Source organism: Coregonus clupeaformis, chromosome 10 (genome assembly GCF_020615455.1).
Source record: "Coregonus clupeaformis isolate EN_2021a chromosome 10, ASM2061545v1, whole genome shotgun sequence".
NCBI lineage: Eukaryota > Metazoa > Chordata > Actinopteri > Salmoniformes > Salmonidae > Coregonus > Coregonus clupeaformis.
In genome coordinates this window covers 62,266,157-62,289,356 of record NC_059201.1, presented here as the reverse complement: position 1 = coordinate 62,289,356, position 23,200 = coordinate 62,266,157, and the positions used below count along the sequence as shown (strand labels likewise).

At 42.0% G+C, this 23,200-nt stretch overlaps 1 protein-coding gene across 3 annotated transcripts in view; it reads left to right on the top strand.

The window, feature by feature from the left end:
- LOC121533082 (VPS10 domain-containing receptor SorCS1) overlaps positions 1-17,639 on the top strand; it is a 166,460-nt gene extending 148,821 nt beyond the window's left edge. Inside the window, exons 17-27 of one of the 3 annotated variants that reach the window (XM_045223146.1) lie at positions 539-652; positions 1,470-1,641; positions 1,905-2,091; positions 3,897-4,030; positions 4,561-4,684; positions 4,988-5,100; positions 8,138-8,272; positions 12,202-12,301; positions 12,974-13,079; positions 14,032-14,201; positions 14,562-17,639. In XM_045223146.1, the coding sequence (XP_045079081.1) occupies positions 539-652; positions 1,470-1,641; positions 1,905-2,091; positions 3,897-4,030; positions 4,561-4,684; positions 4,988-5,100; positions 8,138-8,272; positions 12,202-12,301; positions 12,974-13,079; positions 14,032-14,201; positions 14,562-14,626 (1,420 nt within the window). In that variant the 3' untranslated portion in view covers positions 14,627-17,639. Of the gene's footprint in view, positions 1-538; positions 653-1,469; positions 1,642-1,904; positions 2,092-3,896; positions 4,031-4,560; positions 4,685-4,987; positions 5,101-8,137; positions 8,273-12,201; positions 12,302-12,656; positions 12,755-12,973; positions 13,080-14,031; positions 14,202-14,561 lie in introns of those variants that run through there. The other 2 variants (XM_045223147.1, XM_045223148.1) reach the window with 2 other exon arrangements.
- Positions 17,640-23,200: the final 5,561 nt, after the last annotated feature.

The window sequence follows — 23,200 nt, the reverse complement described above, 5'->3', positions numbered from 1 at the left end:
TAGTAAGAGACAATTAATCATCGGGCTTAATAGCGTTCATTAACAATCACAACACTTCTGCATCTGTGTGCATGTCGGCCTAATTGGGCCAATTTGTTCCTATCATTTTGGGGACGCGCGTGCTGGCAACGTTGCCTTTTAATTGTAGGACAAACAACACAGAGAGCTGTGTTTAAAAAAAATATATATATGAATTTTTTGTAAAATCAGTTTGTTTGAGAAGTGTATTCAGGCCCCAGTGCAGAGTACCACCCCAAACCCTCAAAGACAATTCCTCTATATCACATTCATCAAATGTATCAAAACAAACGTTGTAGAATTTCACTCGACTGTGTTAATGCAATAATTGTAGCATAAACAACATTGGCTGGGTTTGAAAAACTAAAAAGGCAATATTATACATTTTATTGCCATTGGAATACTTCAATTATTTTGACTCCAGGGTCACCAGTATGAGTCAGTAATTGAATCACTTATAAAAGTTTACTTTGTAGCGTTTCACTCGACTGTTTATTTTGGTACGATCCAAACATTACAGTGACTATGGCTACGAGAGGCGAAGTGACGGCAAGTGCACCCCCGCCTTTTGGTTCCTCCCATCGTCCATGTCTAGAAGCTGTACCACAGGGACTACTTTCATCAACAGCACTGGGTAAGCAGATTATCCCCAGGACTCTCAGTAGCCTCTTACAGATTTTGGATCTTAATTTGATCAGCCTGTTGCAGAAGAACTTTCCTGCAATGCAGGCAATGTAACACTTGTAGAGTATTTGAGGTTTAAAAAGGCTTCTGAAGTTTGTAATTGTCCCTTGCAAAAAATGTATCAAGCCTTACAAAAATGTCCAGTAGCCTTTTCCTGCAGTCAATGACCAAAAGCTCAGTTTTCGGTCTCATGGGTGGAATGTTATTAATATTTTTCATAAAAACAACAACAATCTGGTGTTTCTATGTCGAACATTTTTGGTATATTTCAGTCTTCTGTGATGTATATGAAGAGTAATTTTGGGATGCAAACTCAAAATGGAATACATTTCAACTCTATATCTGACATGGTACAGGTGCCTTCCTTTTTTTAAGCACATAACCATGTGTGTGAGATGTGTGTGAGTATACTCTTGTTTCAAAATAGATTTGTTTAAGACTACCAAGATTGACTCTGTGTGACCCTGATTTATCCCACTGCAGTAAAAGGTTAATTAAAATCCACATAATAATTCACATTTCCTGTTGCTGCAGGATTATTTTCTGGCTCAAATTAAGTTCCTACATCTGTATGTACACTCATTCACTATTTAATTAAAACTGACTGCAAAGGTAGACTTGGAATAAGGATATTTCAAATGACAGGACATTATTGTAAGAGAGTATGTTCTCAATAGCCAAGCTGCTTAAGTAAAGGTAGTTATTTTCTATGCTCATATATCCATCAGCAAAGCTTCTAACCGCGGTTGTGACCTATGTACATTCAGCTACAGGAAGGTTGTGTCCAATAACTGCACAGCGGGAGTGATAGCAGAGTACATGGCCAGGAGGCAGCACTGTCCTACCCAGGCCCCCAAAGGCTTGCACCTCGTCACCAGTGAAGGAAAGCTGACAGCTACGCTGGGCACCAATGTCACCTTCCTGGTGTTTCTTGAAGAGGTGAGTGGTGTTTCCTTAGGAGAAATACAGTAACTGGCTCCCTGTTCATTCAGACCGGGCACTGACTTTAACTCAGTATTGTAAAATGTATGTCAACTCTCCACTTCTGTGATAACAACAAAATACTCTCTATTCTATTACTATGCCATTACATCTTCATATAAAGTGTTACCAAATAACATTATTTCAAACATACTTACAGTAGCTAGTGTAAGAATACAGTTTTATTTTTCTATCCTTGATGACTGTTACTTCCTGTATAGGGAGACGGAGCCAGGACGAGCATCATGGTGGACTTCGGGGACGGTCACGCTCTGACCTACTCCAACGTGAGCTCCATAGAGGATGGGATCAAGCACATCTACAAGGCTGTGGGGATCTTCCGTGTGACCGCTACAGGAGAGAACAGCCTGGGGTCGGAGAGCGTGGTGCTCTACCTCCATGTCACATGTGAGTCTGTCTCTCACTGTGACCAAATCATGGTCCTCAACCTCCATGCTTCATGTTTGGTCTTCAACCTTTAACATGTGAGTGTAGTTAAATACCTTACCTAACCTTACCTAACCTAACCTTAACTTACCTAACCTTACCTAACCTTACCTAACCTAACCTTACCTTACCTTACCTTACCTTACCTTACCTTACCTAACCTTACCTTACCTTACCTTACCTTACCTAACCTTACCTTACTTCAGTGTAGCCCGTAATCTACAGACATATGAGTGAGGTAGTTATACAATCAAATCAAATGTTATTGATCACATACACATATTTAGCAGATGTTATTGCGGGTGTAGCGAAATGCTTGTGTTCCTAGCTCCAACATTGCAGTAGTATCTAACAATTCACAACAATACACAAATCTAAAAGTAAAAGAATGGAATTAAGAAATATATAAATATTAGGACGAGCAATGTCGGAGTGGCATTGACTAAAATACAGTAGAATAGAATACAGTATAGACATATGAGATGTGTAAAGCAGTATGTAAACATTATTAAAGTGACTAGTGTTCCATTATTAAAGTGACTAGTGTTCCATTATTAAAGTGGCCAATGAGTCCATGTCTATGTATATAGGGCAGCAGCATCTAAGGTGCAGGTTTGAGTAAACGGGTGGTAGCCGGCTAGTGAAGGCTATTTAACAGTCTGATGGCCTTGAGATAGAAGCCATACAATTCTAACACACAAAATTGTTCCTTTGCAAACATTTACAGCAAGTGTTGTTTTTGTTTTACTTGCATAGAACAGTGTTTCCCAACCATACCCCCAACAGTACACATTTACATTGTAGCCCTGGACAAACACACCTCATTCAACTCATTGAGGGCTTGATGATTAGTTGACTAATTGAATCAGTTGTGCTTGTCCTGGGTTACAATACAAATGTTTTCTGTTGGGGGTACTCGAGGACCAGGGTTGGGAAACTGGCATAGAACATTACATTTCTTATCTGCTTGTGTAATACGTCATGGTCCGAGATCAGTGGAGATGAAGGTATTACAATTCCAGTCAAGCCGAAGCCATTTTCTCTATATAATAGCTCTTCAGGGTACCTCCACTCTAACTCTAACATGCAAGTCATTCCCGTCTCCTCTGTGATGACGGGGCTGACCACCCCCGGTGGTATCGTGGGTGACAGATGTAACGTAGTTGACTTATTGATCAGGGAGCTGTGGGACCTTGCAATCTGTCCATCTTGATGTGCCAGCCGTTACAAATGGGACCAGCCAGGACTCAGGAGTGCCAGGGATGAAAAATAACACACAGATGGTGACCACAGCGTCCCAGAACGGACCAGATCCTCTGAATGCAGCTCACTTTTTTTTGGTTATGTGCCTTCAATTCATAAGGGGCCCAGAGACGGATAATCTGAAGTTTTCTGCTTACCTTAATTTAATTAGAGCCCCCAAAACTTGAAGGAGTCAATCGGTTCACTGTAATATATATTTGTATGCAAATATTATGAATGCAACTACATTTTTTGTGCCTTCATATCATAAGGGGCTACAAACTTACTTTGTGTAGTTAGTCAGTTCACTGTGATGCATTTTTAGGGCAGATCATTTTCATGCAACTTCATCCATTTCAGAAGAGTTCCCAAAACTTTGTGGAGTCAGTCGGTTGACTGTGATGTAATTGTGTTACTGAACACAACTCACTTTTTATCGCCCCTTCATTTTATAAGAGGCCTCAAGACTTTGTGGAGTCAGTCTCAGTGGGTTCACTGTCATGTATTTTTGTGACTTTGAGTAGGTCAGCTGGAGTATATCCATCTCTCCGCTCCCTTTGTGGCGGTGAAGAGTAAGGAAGTCAACCTCACCGCTGTGCTGTGGCCTAGCCAAGTGGGAACAGTCACCTACATCTGGTGGTTCGGAAATAACACTGAGGTAAGATAACATACTTCAATACTGCTGGGACTTGTAGTTTTATTGAATGCTCATCCTTCACACTGTAAGATAAAGAGACGTGAAGAAAGATTTGTGCTAGATTTACAAATTAGAGCAGTATTTGTCTGACTTAATTCAGAATTTGTTTTGTTTGGTTGGGCAACGAGTTTAGCTACTAATGCAGCTGCTAGCTATTCTAGTGCATGAGAAAATGTTCCAGAATTAGCATATCTGAGCCATTTCAAGAACAAATGGAGATGCGAGTAACGACAGAGAAACCTGTTGGTGTCACATGGAACTCTCCGCGGACAGTTCTATGCAGCACAGCTGCGATCATGGTTCCTTGGGGGGTGATGTGGGTTGTGTTTATGTGTGTGGCTGCCTGCCTGCCTCCCGGCTGACACCTCTGTAGTGTAAATAGTGTCTGTGTGAGATGTTAACAAGGTTGATAAGGGCCTCCCATGGGAACCCCCTTGCTCTCTCGCTCTCTCTCTCTCTCCCGCTCTTCATCCCTCTCTTTCTCTTTGCAGCCGATAATCACCCTGGAAGGGAGTGTGGCGTGCACGTTCTCCCGGGAAGGCGTCAACACTGTCACCGTGCAGGTGTCCGCTGGGAACGGCATCCTGCAGGACCGGAAAACCATCGCTGTCCACGGTGAGCAGTGAGCACGGTGGTGGTGACGATGACTCCGCAGTTTTTTGGGTTTTGTTTTGTGTTGTAAACAGCCATGTATACTGCCAGAGGTTTGTTTCTAGAAGTTTACTTAGAGGAGTTGACTTTGTAGATTTTAGTGCACTGGAGGTTGGCTAGTAAGTACGACTCAAAGAAATTGTTTACTACTCATTAATTTGACACATTTGTTATTTGAGACAATGCAATAGGACAGAAATAGAAAAGCATCGTCATCAGCTGATCATCATACACTTGTCACTGATTGTTAGTTTTTTCTCTGTGTAGAATATTTCAGGTCACATCTACTAGCCTTCTCATCTAACCTGGATGACCACAACCCCGACGTGGCCGAATGGAGACTGGACGTCAGCAGAGTCATCAAGAACTCCATGGTTCAGGTGAGTGGTCCTCGTATCTAACTGTATATTACATGCACACACAGACACACACACACAGTATATACTGAGCAGAAATATAAACGCAACATGCAACCATTTCAACGATTTTACTGAGTTACAGTTCATATAAGGAAATCAGTCAATTCAAATTAATTAATTAGGCCCTAATCTATGGATTTCACATGACTGGGCAGGGCCACAGCCATGGGTAGGGCTGGGAGGGAATAGGCCCACCCACTGGGGAGCCAGGACCAGCCAATCACAATGAGTTTTTCCCCACAAAATGGCTTTATTTCCCCCCCACACACACACACACCTCAAACGATCCCGCATGTAAAGAAGTCAGATGTGGAGGTCCTGGGCTGGCGTGGTTACACTTGGTCTACGGTTGTGAGGCCAGTTGGACTTACTGCCAAATTCTCTAAAACGATGTTGGAGGCAGATTATGGTCGAGAAATTAAGATTAAATTATCTTGCAACAGCTCTGGTTGACATTCCTGCAGTCAGCATGCCAATTGCACGCTCCCTCAGAACTTGAGACATCTGTGGCATTGTGTTGTGTGACAAAACTGCACATTTTACATTTACATTTACATTTAAGTCATTTAGCAGACGCTCTTATCCAGAGCGACTTACATGAGCAATTAGGGTTAAGTGTCTTGCTTAAGGGCACATCGACAGATTTTTCACCTAGTCGGCTCGGGGATTAGAACCAGCGACCTTTCGGTTACTGGCTCAATGCTCTTACCCACTAAGCTACCTGCCGCCCATTTTAAAGAGGTCTCTTATTGTCCCCAGCACAAGGTGCACCTGTGTAATGATCATGCTGTTTAATCAGCTTCTTGATATGCCACACCTGTCAGGTCAATGGATTATTGTAGCAAAGGAGCACTAACAGGGATGTAAACACATTTGTGCACAAAAGTTGAGAGAAATAAGATTTCTGTGCATATGGAAAATGTCTGGGATTTTTTATTTCAGCTCATGAAACATGAGACCAACACGTTTATATTTTGGTTCAGTGTATTTAGTCTGTGGCCCTCTTTAAAATACATTCTCTGTGACCTCAGGTTGCGACTGAGATGAATCCACGGTTTATGATGTTAAATGACAAGGGAAAATTACTTCAAGTACATTCTAAATTGCTGTTGCACTGCCTTCCCTGTCACATTGAACTCTGGAATTGCTGGTCGCCTGTGAGTTCAGGGTCGTATTTGTGGAGGCCATACATGTACAAATAAATCTCACTGAATGTCTGATTGTCATGGTTTAGTGAAGTTAGGCCCAGCTGGACTGTAGCTCCGAATGTACTCAACCGTCAGTGTGAGGGACATACACTACATGAACAAAGGTATGTGGACACCTTCTCGCCAAACGTCATATTCCAAAATCATGGGCATTAATATGGAGTTGGTCCCCCCTTTGCTGCTATAACAGCCTCCACTCTTCTGGGAAGGCTTTCCACTAGATGTTGGAACATTGCTGCAGGGACTTGCTTCCATTCAGCCACAAGAGCATTAGTGAGGTCAGGCACTGATTTTGGGCGATTAGGCCTGGCTCGCAGTCGGCGTTCCAATTCATCCCAAAGGTGTTTGATGGGGTTGAGGTCAGGGCTCTGTACAGGCCAGTCAAGTTCTTCCACACCGATCTCGACAAACCATTTCTATATGGACCTCGCTTTGTGCACGGGGGCATTGTCATGCTGAAACAGGAAAGGGCGTTCCCCAAACTGTTGCCACAAAGTTGGAAGCACAGAATCGTCTAGAATGTCATTGTATGCTGTAGCATTAAGATTTCCCTTCACTGGAGCTAAGGGGCCTAGCCCGAACCATGAAAAACAGCCCCAGACCATTATTCCTCCTCCACCAAACTTTACAGTTGGCACTATGTATTGGGGCACGAAGCGTTCTCCTGGCATCCACCAAACCCAGAGTCGTCCGTCGGACTGCCAGATGGTGAAGTGTGATTCATCACTCCAGAGAACACTTTTCCACTGCTCCAGTCCAATGGCAGCGAGCTTTACACCCCTCCAGCTGACGCTGCTCGGCCATCGAAACCCATTTCATGAAGCTCCTGACGAACAGTTCTTGTGCTGACGTTGCTTCCAGAGGCAGTTTGGAACTCTGTAGTGACTGTTGTAGTCGAGGACAGACGATTTATACGCGCTACGTGCTTCAGCACACACCGGTCATATTCTGTGAGCTTGTGTGGCCTACCACTTCGCGACTGAGCCGTTGTTGCTCCTAGAAGTTTCCACTTAACAATAACAGGACTTACAGTTGACCAGGGAAGCTTTAGCAGGTCATAAATTTGACGAACTGACTTGTTGGAAAGGTGGGATCCTATGACGTTGCCACGTTGAAAGTCACTGAGCTCTTCAGTAAGGCCATTCTACTGCCAATGTTTGTTTATGAAGATTGCACGGCTGTATGCTCAATTTTATACACCTGTCAGCAACAGGTGTGGCTGAAATAGCCCAATCCACACATTTTAAGGGGTGTCCACATACTTTTATATATATAGTGTACTTCAAATCCACACATGACATGTTGGGTAGACATTGTAGTATCCACAAAATGTATTGAATTGCTCATACTATTCAGTATATTTGAGAACGGAAATATTTGATACAATCAGCTCCGGACCTGAGTAGTATGATCATTTCAGATCTAAGTCTCATTGATGTTTGTAATACTGTATCACAGTAGGTATTTCAGCAATGTATCACAGTCACACTAATTACGACCATCCAGACAATTCCTATTTTTCAATGCCACTGCTTTCCTCTGTGATGAAGTGCTTAATGACATGAAAAGCGATCCAGTCTAGTCCTAATGGTTGATGGGGAATTCTTCCTCTTACTCCTCCTCTTTCTGTTCTTCTTCCCTTTCCTCTCCATATTCCTCCTCCTCCTCTTCTTCCCTTCCCTCCTTCTCTTTTCCTATTCACCTTCCTCTCCCAACTCCTCTTCCTCATCCTACCCCTCTCCCTTCTCATCTCTCTCTTCTTCCTCGCCCTCCTCCTCATCTTTCTCTAGGCCACGGGGATGAGCCCGGAGCGACTCCTTGTCACTGTCCTACCAGGGTTGCCCACGGCAGCAGAGTTTTTCCTCCTGCCAGACAAAGAGTTAACGGAGGGCAAGCCGGAGAAGAACTCAGCTCATTTAGACCAGGTATGATTGATTAAATAACAGGCATGTTGTGTCAGTTGAAACATAGACATAACATATTATTGGCCTTAGCCTTATTCAAAATGCATGATATAAAGCCTTATTCATGCTTATAACAGGTTAAAAAAGCATTATACCTGTCAGTTAATTATTACCAAATTGGGTATCTGACAACTAAGTTTCCATTATTTCCATAAAAGTAAACCATACAATTGAATGCATTAAGTTCCTATATTGATTAATGTCAGATGTTTGAGTTGGAGTAGGAGCATACTTTGTAGTTATTTTGGCATATACTGTACTTACTCTGAATTAGCACTGAATGACATTTTGAGCTATATTTTAGGAGGATATTACTCTGCTTGTTGGATGTTTGGGTTTGACTGCTAAGCACTTGTTTTCTTGCACCAACATGTTCGCCATCTGTTGATTTTCTTGTCATTCAATTTGGCATAATTTAGAGGTCTCCACTGAACTAAACATGAGTAGGCTTAGAAATATTCATTTTTCTAACACTCTTCACTAATACATAGCTGTGTTAGTCTATACTGCTACGGTCTGAAAACATGCTGAGTTCATCGTTTCTCCAGTAGATGTCAATATTGTCCACAGAGGCTTACATATGCGTGCGCGCACACACACGCGCCCCCACTCGCACGTGCGCGCACACACACACACACACACACACACACACACACACACACACACACACACACACACACACACACACACACACACACACACACACACTGCAGAATATCAACTAGCCTCATCAATAAGTGTGACAAGCTTTCAAAAGTCCTCACTGGGGACGGCTTTACTGTAGATTACCCCGAGTCATCTCTATGTGAGGGGGCGGAGTTGCAGTCTTTCACAGGAATAAACCCAGACAAAGATAGTGTCTCTGCTGATACTGGCTTCTGAATCACCTGGAGGTATCAAGATGTACTGAAATAGCTCCAAGGCCTATAAGAGATAATGGATGATCATTAAAAATATCTGAATAGAATAGAACCAGGAAGAAATTAATTGTATTTTCCCCTCCTCAAATCTGCCATATTGCCTGGGTATAGCAAGACCCTTCTCACTCAAGCCCCGCCAATACATCTTTATTCAAGGTTTGCATCTTGAAAGTGTAATGTACGGGTGTGCTTATTGGAATGTATAATAGATTTAGTGACCCCGATACACAGCGAGAAAAAGTAATTATTCATAGCTATGGTCTAATTTTAAACTTGGTAAGAAATATGAAAGCGGGAAGGAATGTGAAGGACTGGGAGAAACTACTCATATCACAATTCATTTGGTAAATGAGGCAGATAAAATTAATGAAGCCTAGCAAAGAAATAAAATGGATTCCGCAGGGAAAAGGGAATTTGTTTAGCCAGGGTCTTTCTATGCATGAAGTGCATACATATTCTCTGTTTTAGTCTTTGGCCCGAATGCAAAGTAAAAAGGATACAACTTTGTTAAATGACATATCTGACCTAATGTGTTACAGTTTAGATTTATAATTGTACAAATCATAATTTGTGTGATTGATATCATATGGACAGTATAGTTCAGGGGATTATGCCCGGACTAGATTGGAAGCATCATGAAATGTAACACTGTATTCCAGCTGCAGCCTCTAGGTCAGGGTGATACATCTGATTTATGTCCAAACTGCACGTTCTCGGTGCAAAAGGTTACTTGTCGCTCTAAAAACCGGAGTAAAAGCAAGGTTTTTCATCAAATAGGCTCTACATTATGTATTAAATTGGTGAGAACCTGCACGGATTCATCCATAGATATTTCACTTTAACTGGGTTTCTGGGTGGAGGGAGGGTGCAGTGAATTAACTAAGGTTTCAGTGAGCCGTGGGGTGTGTAGTATCAGCCATTGGTTGTGGGTATCAGTAAGTATGTGGTGGAAAGATCTGCCTCAGCATGGTATGCATGAGAAGAAACTCATTCTGAGACGAACCAATAATGTGACTAGAGTGGTTATACACTGCTGAAAACAATAAAGGGAACACTAAAATAACACATCCTAGATCTGAATGAATGAAATAATCTTATTAAAAAAAAATTTCTTTACATAGTTGAATGTGCTGACAACAAAATCACACAACAATAATCAATGGAAATCAAATTTACCAGCCCATGGAGGTCTGGATTTGGAGTCACACTCAAAATTAAAGTGGAAAACCACACTACAGGCTGATCCAACTTTGATGTAATGTCCTTAAAACAAGTCAAAATGAGGCTCAGTAGTGTGTGTGGCCTCCACGTGCCTGTATGACCTCCCTACAACGCCTGGGCATGCTCCTGATGAGGTGGCGGATGGTCTCCTGAGGGATCTCCTCCCAGACCTGGACTAAAGCATCCGCCAACTCCTGGACAGTCTGTGGTGCAACGTGGCGTTGGTGGATGGAGCGAGACATGATGTCTCAGATGTGCTCAATTGGATTCAGGTCTGGGGAACGGGCGGGCCAGTCCATAGCATCAATGCCTTCCTCTTGCAGGAACTGCTGACACACTCCAGCCACATGAGGTCTAGCATTGTCTTGCATTAGGAGGAACCCAGGGCCAACCGCACCAGCATATGGTCTCACAAGGGGTCTGAGGATCTCATCTCGGTACCTAATGGCAGTCAGGCTACCTCTGGCGAGCACATGGAGGGCTGTGCGGCCCCCCCAAAGAAATGCCACCCCACACCATGACTGACCCACCGCCAAACCGGTCATGCTGGAGGATGTTGCAGGCAGCAGAACGTTCTCCACAGCGTCTCCAGACTCTGTCACATCTGTCACATGTGCTCAGTGTGAACCTGCTTTCATCTGTGAAGAGCACAGGTCGCCAGTGGCGAATTTGCCAATCTAGGTGTTCTCTGGCAAATGCCAAACGTCCTGCACGGTGTTGGGCTGTAAGCACAACCCCCACATGTGGACGTCGGGCCCTCATACCACCCTCATGGAGTCTGTTTCTGACCGTTTGAGCAGACACATGCACATTTGTGGCCTGCTGGAGGTCATTTTGCCGGGCTCTGGCAGTGCTCCTCCTGCTCCTCCTTGCACAAAGGCGGAGGTAGCGGTCCTGCTGCTGGGTTGTTGCCCTCCTACGGCCTCCTCCACGTCTCCTGATGTACTGGCCTGTCTCCTGGTAGCGCCTCCATGTTCTGGACACTACGCTGACAGACACAGCAAACCTTCTTGCCACAGCTCGCATTGATGTGCCATCCTGGATGAGCTGCACTACCTGAGCCACTTGTGTGGGTTGTAGACTCCGTCTCATGCTACCACTAGAGTGAAAGCACCGCCAGCATTCAAAAGTGACCAAAACATCAGCCAGGAAGCATAGGAACTGAGAAGTGGTCTGTGGTCACCACCTGCAGAACCACTCCTTTATTGGGGGTGTCTTGCTAATTGCCTATAATTTCCACCTGTTGTCTATTCCATTTGCACAACAGCATGTGACATTTATTGTCAATCAGTGTTGCTTCCTAAGTGGACAGTTTGATTTCACAGAAGTGCATTTTTTTGAGCAGTGTATTAGTTATACTATTTAATGATACTGCTAGATGTCTTTATTCTGTCTCTTATACGGTGAAGTGTTTTGAGATGTTTTATGCAGTTTAGATACAGTTGGATTTGATTTAGTGTTGATCTATAGACTAGCGGTTAAAAGCGTTGGGACAGTAACCGAAAGGTTGCTGGTTCAAATCCCCGAGCCGACTAGGTGAAACATCTGTTGATGTGCCCTTGAGCAAGGCACTTGACCCTAGTTGCTCTGGATAAGAAGCTAAATGTAAATGTACTCTCATAGATCTCTGCTTTAAAAAGTTCCAATAAGTTGATTTAGAAATCTTAATACTCTAATTATTATGTCAATCGATGCGCATATACTTTTTTAAATTAATGTTTTTTGTCGTGTTTGTCTCTCCCTCTCTAGCTCTCTGAAATCTTGCTTAGCGCCCTCAACCAAAACCTGGTCCAGTTCACCCTTCGGCCTGGGGTCCAGGTCACAGTATATGCTGCACATTTGTCAGCAGGTAAGTGTCTGCATCTCTTCGAAAACAAATACCTACATTTTGGTTGTGTTTGCTAGGTGTATTGAGGATAACAGGGTATTTTTAATGAGTATGTAGATAGATAGAGATAGTTCTAGATAGAAATAGAGAGCCAGGGCCTGTATTCAATAAGTGTCTCAGAATAGGACTGCTGATCTAGGATCAGTTTTGCCTTTTAGATCATAACAAATAAGATTATATGGAAAGGAAGGACCTGATCCTAGATCAGCACTCCTACATTAAGACTCTGTGAATACAGGCCCAGGAGGTCTATTTCCTGCCCAGCGACTAACTAACACCCCCCAACCCTGTTGTCTGATTGGCTCCCATCATGTAGCTACACAGAGACATTCAGAGAGTGAGCATCGTTACAAGTGTGTGTGCCTCTTCCTTTTGGGGATGCTGCTACTGTCCTAGGGGCTTATAAGATAAAGAGTAAGAGAAGTCAATAAATACTTACCGTATGAAAAACTTAATCACAATGCAATTTCATATTTTTTTATTAATTATTTTGTTATATTTTGTATTTTATGAATTAGTAGGTGTCACTTTTCATGTTGACTTCTTAAACGCATGATTTACTTGTTCTCTATAGAAACTGTTTGGAATTCAATGTATACTGTACTGTGTGACTCTTGTCTCCCACCTCTACAGCGCCCCTAGTGGACACGAGTGAGAACCACAGCGGCTCGGCCATGCTGATGCTGCTGTCGGTTGTGGTTCTGGGTTTGGCGATATTTGTCGTCTACAAATTCAAAAGGTACAGTGCTCATGATATGCTGTAGAGATGATCTCTATAACCCATATCTGGTTGTAAGTTGCCAGGACGTTGGGAGAATGTTACTAACCAAGTGGGAGAGTTCATGAGTGTTGACGAAACATTTTGAGTGAGCTATGATCTCACTGTTCGACTAGGGTCTAATACCTCTTCTGACACAAATTGTGAGCTATGAGCTACAGTATAATTATGGTCATACATCAGAAAGAACATTGGTGGAAAGTTACTAACCAAATGGGAGTTACTGAGTGTCTAGACATTTGGCATTTAACAAATATACTGTCTATCAAACGTCTGTGTGAAAACATAGCGTACACCTTACAGTTTCAAGGGAGAAATGGCATTTCTCTCAACGTTCTTAGAATCCTTTTGTCGAGGCATTCTCTCTGTACGCAAATTAAATGCCAGTCAGCCTTCAGGCATTATCAATATTTATCCCTTTGAGCTTTGCTAGTTGACCTTTCTGAAATGTTAAATTATTTCCGTCCACCAAGGTACAGTTCTGTGTGAAAAGGGCAGGAGGGGTCAATGAGACAAGATCTATAGAAAGAAAGAGAAGAGAGAGAGAGAGCGAAACAACACATATACGTCTTAGAAAATAAATGTGTTTATACAGTAGAATGTGTAATTGCCTTCCTTTTTTAATAATATTTGTTCCCCCTTTTTTTTTTTTTTTACAGCAAATACAAACATACACATACGAACAACAACTTATAATCTTTTTTTGCATACAAATATATACAAAATTATACTTAAGGCCGGAAGGCATCGAAACAAAGCAATTAAGTCAACTGGGTATATCTCCTGGGAGCGGCTACACATTATTGGGTTGGAAAGAGGAGCATCAGAATTATTTGGTCCCCGATGCAGGCAATGTAACATCCCTCTCCCATTTTATTAGCCTGGCGAATCTCATTGTAAATCTTTCCTCAAGGAAGATCCCAGGCCTCAACGTCTATGCACAGATGCAGAACGAAAAAGAACAAGAAATGATGCCAAGTCCAGTAAGTCTGACGGAAAGCACCCTGGTGTCCCCGAACACTCCGAGGGAGCTGGTGACTTCTCCGGAGCTTATGGACACCGAGTTGAACACACGGCCCATCGGTGAGTGACTACGCCACTTTTATTACATTTGTATTTTTCCTTTATATATAAAAAAAAAAATAGTTTCTAAGTCTAGTACTACTAATTTCATTTCAATATTACTGCAATTTCTTATCATATAATTTCATTTCGTTCCATCACTTTCACATACTAGATTGGTTGCCGTGAACCTAAGCTTTTGTGTCATTCACAGAGACTTCCACTAAGGTTTTGATTAATAAATTGATAGCCCCATTCCACTCAAGGTTTCAGCAAGAGCCTCATTCATTGTGGAGAAATGTGACTTAACTCATACTGACTGGAATGTCTTCTGACATCTTTCCTCATGTCTCTGTCTCCCATAATTTTCTCCTTTAAAAGGATGCATCAAACCTCACGCACATGTCAAGTTCTCAAATGAACTCCCCACGTACATCAACATTTAAAAACTCTGGACAACTCCGAAAACAGCAACTCCATTCTGTGTCATGGACTTTTTTAACCATTTGAGCAGACACAATGGTTTTGAGCTTTATACCTGTGCATGTTGGACTTTGCTGACACTTACTGTGCTCTGTGAAAACCAGAAGAAACTGTATACAGGTTTTTATTTTATACATAATATATGTCTATCCAATAAAAAATAATTTTTGATTAAATGTATTTATACAAAGTCAAGTATGTAACTAGAAATGGAAAGCCAGCATGAACTAAAGAAAAACATACATAAAAAACCACACTCTTTTGGTTAGCTTCCTGTAAGTGTCTTACATCCTTTTGTGCTACTGTGTGTCGCTAACAGCGGTGGCACGCTATTTATTCCTAAGAATATACTTTAAAGTATATAATTTAATTTAAAGTCACATTTATTTTGTAAATCATGAATGTCTATTTGATATTTGTGTATTTTAATAACAAATTACCAACTAAACAGAAAAACTATATCAATTATTAATACAACCATTTTGTTTCCGTTCGCTGTCTCATGGAAAGCTGATTATGGCACAATACACTTTTGTACTGAAATGTTTTGTTTTTGCTTACAATGTAATAAGTCAAAGACAGATACAGGGTTTGGTTGTCTCTCTTGATTTGGTGATTTTATTGAACTTTTCTCTTAATCTTTACACTACGAGCTATATTTAACAAGAAACACTAGTTGTATGACACTTAGTTATTTCTCCAATGTAATAGCTTGCCTGAGAACCATGGTGCTAGCGTGCTACCATGATAGGGACTTCAAGAGAAGCCCATGTAGATTCAATAACTTTTCAGTTCCCTCTGACACCATGCATTAATTATACCTGATTTCATAGAAGAGAAATGGGCAAAAGACAGTTCTTTGGGGGGCACCAAAATCAGTCAACGTTTTCTCAAAGTAACCTTTTTTCCTGAAATTATCTGAGGTCCCAATTTGGAGGTTGCAAAAGTTAAAATGAAATCCAGCTGCTTTAAGATGAAATATCAAGTGGAGCGTTCAGAGCGAAAAAAGAGTGGACTGCTTTTTAGGACAAGGCACACCAGGGCATTGAAATGGGGAGAACAGAACAGAACTGGAAGTCTAGTTGGGAATTTAGTTAATGCAGCCAGTCAAGCTCAAGGCTGGTTAAGGTTGGTGACACATTTAGGCTAATGTCCCCCAGTCTCGGCCCCGTATTCTCCATCTCCATAGCTTATTATACCCCCTTTCAAGAACCAAAGGAAGTGGAGCGCAGACAGTACGGGAAGATGGGGTACATGGATGGTTAACTTGTTTTGAGAAGCAGGGTTAGACGCAGTCGAACCCCGAAGTGCTTCACATGTGGAATCTGACAGACGTGATTGTTTGATTGATGGAAATTGAATTTCGGAAGGCACTTCTTATTGTCCTTGTCGTTCTGTAGAGACAGTTATGGAGGGGAAATGTTGATAGTTTTGGAAGCTTCATATAACCATTATTCTACTGTAGCTGGACAGTGATGCTAAAATATTCCAAGTGACTTGAACTATGTAGCATACATCTTGTATACACACACATGCACACACGAACAACCACCCACCAACACACAACCTAGAATGTAAATCAAGAAAGAAACAGGACAATGTTCGTGTCTATGACCTTAGAAAAGAGAGGCCTTTTCAGATGGATATGGACTGGATACATCAATGTACTGTATTGTATGAATTCAGATGTAATTTACTAACTCATATTGTTACATTGCTATCTTCCCATAGTGTTTCATAAGAAAGCGTCTTAGATATTTCAGTATAAAAAAACAGCCCTTCCTCCAGTTTAAACATGTATATTTGAGGCTGCATGCTAGTACTTTTTTAAATAACAAACCTGATTTAATCTTCTGTTAATTTTTTGGTATATTTTACTTACAAATTGACAAGAACATAGGCTATTTCCACTCAGAAAGACTACTATAAAGTTGCTATTATTTTATGTATATGAAAAACTATGACATTGTAGCAGCTTTTGGCTATTGTTTTCACAAATGACTGGTTGAACTACAGAATATATAACTCCAGCAGAACAGCAGGAAACTCTAGCAATATGACTCTAAATTTACTCCTGATTATCATCACATTAAAGGATTTAAGAGACTTTTCTGAGTGAATGGTCTCTTTAACATAAGTCTTCGAATAACAAGCTTTGCGTGCTCCATGTAAGTATTTTTACCTATAGAACATTGGCGGAGCTCTCAGAACCACCCCTTAGGCAATATTCAGCTGAGAAGGATTCCACCGGCCCACACTGGCTCAAGTTAAGCACTTTCTGCCTTTGAATCCTTCAGGTTCACAAATGGAGGCGGACAGGTGAAACTTCCTTGAAGCTCCACAGGCGAGTCATAGGGAAACTCTGGCCCGGGATGTTAAGACATATTGTGATGTCACAGGACAGGATGTTATAACATACTGTCATGTCACAGGACAGGAACCCAAGGTGTGGGCTGGGCTCTATACGAACGACAGACTAGTTAGAGCAAGAGATGGCATGTCCAGTTCTGAACAGCCTGAATGTCTTGTTTCTAAAGCAGTCCTAATATGGACACCGTAAACCCTTGTTTCACATCTGAAACAAGGTCTGATTTCTACCAGTGAAACCAGCAGTGTGGTATCCATTTTAGGACAGTATCCAGGTGTGTGAAGGCATTAAAAGGAAACCAGCAGACACTCACGCCTCACGAGGACTGGATTTTGTTCATCCCTAAACTATGACTTCGCTCTCTTCCCCCCATAGAGTTAGTGAGATTATTTTTGTAGACAGAGTTTTATTACTGTAAAGCTTTTATATAAAAATACAAAAGTTTAGGTGTACAATGTTTTTTGTTTTGACCTTAACTGTGCTGTGTGTAATTGTTTTATGCATTTACAATCATATTTATTAAATGGAAAGAAAGTTGATGTTAACAGTGCTTTCATTTTCTTACAATATTTGTAAAAAAAAATACTATGTATTTGCGGAAGTTATATTCAACCTATAAAGAAAATTGAATCAAACAGGTGTTGGTATTTTCTTATCCAGGCATACATGACAAATACATTGACAAATGGTACATTTACCTATACATGCATACTTGGTAAATACAATGACAAATGTATTTTCTCATATGCATACTTTGAGAGATGAATACATTGACATATGTGTAGCAGATGTGACTTAGCATCTCATAAGGGATTCCAGTAATGGTAAATGTGATAATATGTCAACTTTAAGTAATAGCACAAACCTTACCATGCATAGAGCACTCAATATCAAACTTTGCCTATTTGTTCATCACAACAATGACTTTACTATAAAATCCTCATTACGCTTCCTGTCCTGTGAGGGTATCTGAGGCAACATAACGCAAGAGTGGTGATGATGGTGATAATTCTGACAGTAATACAGAACCCTGTGTCCCTAACAAAGGGTTCGAGAGAGAGAGAGAGAGAGAGAGAGAGAGAGAGAGAGAGAGAGAGAGAGAGAGAGAGAGAGAGAGAGAGAGAGAGAGAGAGAGAGAGAGAGAGAGAGAGAGAGAGAGAGAGAGAGAGAGAGAGAGAGAGAGAGAGAGAGAGAGAGAGAGAGAGAGAGAGAGAGAGAGAGAGAGAGACTTCTCCTCTAGCCTCCTGTTAAACCACCTGACTATGAGAGAGAGAATGGCAGAACCACTAACTCAAGCGAGCTGCAACAGCTTGTGTGTAGGATACATGAGAGAGAAGTGTTTTAAGTTTAGCATCGCTTATCGCTAGCACACCACACAACATGCTCCTCAGTGGGCAGCGATGCAAAATAAGCCCATGTAAAGGAAAAAGCAACGGCATGCCTTTTTGTGATATAGGCATGGTTCACCGCACTGCGGTAAATTATTGATGACGATGGGGTGAAATATAACAAAAACAACCCTTTTTCTCAGAGAGAGAGAGAGAGAGAGTGAGAAATGGAGAAAGAGAGGGAGAGAGCGCTGGAGAGAGTGAAAGAAAGAGAGAGAGAAACAAGAAAGGAGATGATCGAGCGATAGAAGAGAAAGATAGAGAAGAAAGAGGGGGATAGGGAGAGAGATAGAGATACGAAGGGAGGGAGAGAGAGAGAAAGAGAAAGAGGAATAGAGAAAGAAAGAGAAAGACAGAACAATGGAAAGAGAGACGGAGACTAGAAAAGTAACGTCCGGGGCCATTAGTGATGCATGGTGATGCTGCATCAGACTGACTTGAGGGACTCTTTAATCGTTCAAAGTCAGACCAGGGCCGGTGCCCTGGGAGACGGAGGGGAGATTAACCAAAGATCAATGCCAACAGGTGGCCATCCCAGCGCTCCCTACTGCTGCTGCTTACATATCAAGGTAACAGACTGCAGTGCCCCTAGAGACCCAGCAGCCAGAGCACACAACACAGCACTGTGTAGCCCTGCTGCCTATATAGGGCTGGTATTATTAGACTGAAGGAGACACACAGACACAGACAGAGAGAGAGAGGGAAAGGCGTTTAACACTGTTGAAGTAAAACATGCGATGATGGCAATGCCAATATTAGCCTTAGCGAGAGAGCGAGAGAGAGAGAAAAGGAAGCCAATGAGACACAGGGGTAGCCAACTCTGCCTCTGAGGGGAACACTTCTCTAGCCTCCTGTTAAACCACCTGACTCTATGAGAGAGAGAATGGCATCAAACACAGTTAAGAATATCAAGTGATTACATTTCTAGTGTACTTTGACTTCAACGGTTCTTCAACCAAGGACATGATATCTACATTATCGATGATCAGTAATACATCGGTTTTAGCAATGACTGCAATCCTGATCCTATATCAGCCCTTACAGAGTTAAGGCCAGCCCTGATAATGTCACCTTCAATAGCTTATGTTGAGTTAAAGCCCAGACTTGAAGACAGGGAGTCTAGTACTGAAAAAAGAAGACCTAATTGTTTGAAGAGAGAGGAAGCTTAGAGGGAAGGACAGGAGGAGGACAGGAGAGAGTGTGTGTCTGGTGGGACAGCGCCCTGGGTGGTTAAAGCCCCTTCTTAGCCTTTACGTCAATCAAAGACAAGGAACTGCATAGTTATAAGTCCATGAGTTATATTCCTCTGCAGGCAACTCGAGAAAACCAAGTAGCCCTTCCCTGCAGTCAAATTACCTAGTGGTCCCATGGGTGGAATGTTATTCATATTTTTCATAATTTCATAAAACCTGCCAAAATCTGTTGTTTCTATGTCAAACAGTTTTGTTATATTTCAGTCTTCTGTGATTTATATAAAATGTAATATTGGGATGCAAACTCAAAATGAATACATTTCAACTCTATATTTGTTTTTTAACCCTTATTTTACCAGATAAATTGACCGAGAACACATTCTCATTTACTGCCATGACCTGGGGAATAGTGACAGGGGATGAATGAGCCAATTGGAAGCTGGGAATGATTAGGTGGCCATGATGGTCAGATTGGGAATTTAGCCAGGACACAGTGCCATGGGATCTTTAGTGACCACAGAGACACCCATTTAACGTCCCATCCAAAAGACAGCACCCTACACAGGGAAATGTCCCCAATCACTGCCATGGGGCATTGCAATATTTTTTTAGTTTTAGACTGGAGGAAAGAGTGCCTCCTACTGGGCCTCCAACATCACTTCCAGCAGCATCTGGTCTCCATTCAGGACCAACCCTGCATAGCTTCAGAGGCAAGCCAGCAGTGGGATGCAGGGTGGTATGCTGCTGACATGGTACAGGTGTTTTCTTTGTTTTAAGCCCATAACCATGTGTGTGAGGTGTATACTTTTGTTTCAAAGTAGATTAGTTTAAAACTACCAAGAAACACTCTGTGTGACCCTGATTTAGCCCACTACAGTAAAAGGTAAATAGCTTTACAGACAACAACGTGTATTCCTGGTAGTGGTTGTTCCACATCAGTAGACTTCTCAGAAGGCTTATTCATCCTGTAACTACATTTACACCAAAAGATGCGTCTGATAAAAAGCAAAAGTAGGACATGTCTTCTTTTCATGTTGAGTCAACACCTGAAAGTCTAGTAAACACACCCAGGAACTATAGAAGTACATCAAACAGTGAACCATGGAGGTTAAAAAGGGGACCTCTAATACAGGGACGCCAGGGTGCAGTGTAACAGTAACAAACCAACCATCCTCTCTCTATTAACTCCACATGATGGAGCCTGTGTCGTGCACTTTAGAGAGGGAGCTGGCTGTCCCTCGAGGGAGGAAGGAAGTAGGGAGGGAGGGAGGGAGGAAGGAAGTAGGGAGGGAGGGAGGGAGGGAGGGAGGGAGGGAGGGAGGGAGGGAGGGAGGGAGGGAGGGAGGGAGGGAGGGAGGGAGGGAGGAGTAGGGTGGACGAGTGAGGACACTGGTGAGGGAAAGTCACTTTGGTCCTCTCCTCAGCGATTTGAATATTAATTGCCATTGAAAATGCTTTATTTCATTAAAGGGGGCTCCCTGGGGGGACAGGTCTGCAGAGAGGCTTCAGAGCAGAGAGTAAGAGGGAGAACTGCCTTAGCTGGTAACCTTCTAAAGCAGCAGAATGGAGAGGGACTGGTAAGAAGTGTGCAGACAGAAGCATGCACACATACAGTACCAGTCAAAAGTTTTAGAACACCTACTCATTCAAGGGTTTTTCTTTATTTTTACTATTTTCTACATTGTAGAATAATAGTGAAGACATCAAAACTATGAAAAAACACATATGGAATATTGAGATGAGATGGTTTGGGATGAGTTGGACCGCAGAGTGAAGGAAAAGCAGCCAACAAGTGCTCAGCATATGTGGGAACTCCTTCAAGACTGTTGGAAAAGCATTCCTCATGAAGCTGGTTGAGAGAATGCCAAGAGTGTGCAAAGCTGTCATCAAGGCAAAAGGTGGCTACTTTGAAGAATCTAAAATATAACATATATTTGATTTGTTTAACACTTTTTTGGTTACTACATGATTCCATATGTGTTATTTCATAGTTTTGATGTCTTAAGTATTATTCTACCATGTAGAAAATAGTAAAGATAAAGAAAAACCCTTGAATGAGTAGGTGTGTCCAAACCTTTGACTGGTACTGTATATACACACAAACACATGCATTGCAAACAAACACACACACAAACAAGGCCACTAAATGTATCACAGCCCTTTGGTAGAGAAGTGCAGCATAAGCACACTCAAAGTATTCATTTTACATTCTGCTGATTACTCCTTTAATTATTTCAAGGGTCTTTCTGTGTATGCAGTATTTTGAATGAATACCAGACTGCTACAATAGCCCTTTTGTTTTGACTGCAGAGGGTGTGTTCATCCATTGAGCTTACAATTAATGTGATTTGACGATGATGTCCCTACAGGAGGCTGAAAAAGGATTTGACAATACAACACACACACACACACACACACACACACACACACACACACACACACACACACACACACACACACACACACACACACACACATTCATTCAGGGATAGCAGTACACAGCAAGTTTATAAATTGTGACGGATTTACATAACAGTGGCTGTGTTTGTGTACAATATGTGTGTCACTGTGCTTGATGGTTCTTTTTGTGACATAGGTGCTTGAACATTATTCCATATTTACAGTGGGGGAAAAAAGTATTTAGTCAGCCACCAATTGTGCAAGTTCTCCCACTTAAAAAGATGAGAGAGGCCTGTAATTTTCATCATAGGTACACGTCAACTATGACAGACAAATTGAGGAAAAAAAATCCAGAAAATCACATTGTAGGATTTTTAATGAATTTATTTGCAAATTATGGTGGAAAATAAGTATTTGGTCACCTACAAACAAGCAAGATTTCTGGCTCTCACAGACCTGTAACTTCTTCTTTAAGAGGCTCCTCTGTCCTCCACTCGTTACCTGTATTAATGGCACCTGTTTGAACTTGTTATCAGTATAAAAGACACCTGTTCACAACCTCAAACAGTCACACTCCAAACTCCACTATGGCCAAGACCAAAGAGCTGTCAAAGGACACCAGAAACAAAATTGTAGACCTGCACCAGGCTGGGAAGACTGAATCTGCAATAGGTAAGCAGCTTGGTTTGAAGAAATCAACTGTGGGAGCAATTATTAGGAAATGGAAGACATACAAGACCACTGATAATCTCCCTCGATCTGGGGCTCCACGCAAGATCTCACCCCGTAGGGTCAAAATGATCACAAGAACGGTGAGCAAAAATCCCAGAACCACACGGGGGACCTAGTGAATGACCTGCAGAGAGCTGGGACCAAAGTAACAAAGCCTACCATCAGTAACACACTACGCCGCCAGGGACTCAAATCCTGCAGTGCAAGACGTGTCCCCCTGCTTAAGCCAGTACATGTCCAGGCCCGTCTGAAGTTTGCTAGAGTGCATTTGGATGATCCAGAAGAGGATTGGGAGAATGTCATATGGTCAGGTGAAACCAAAATATAACTTTTTGGTAAAAACTCAACTCAGTCGTGTTTGGAGGACAAAGAATGCTGAGTTGCATCCAAAGAACACCATACCTACTGTGAAGCATGGGGGTGGAAACATCATGCTTTGGGGCTGTTTTTTCTGCA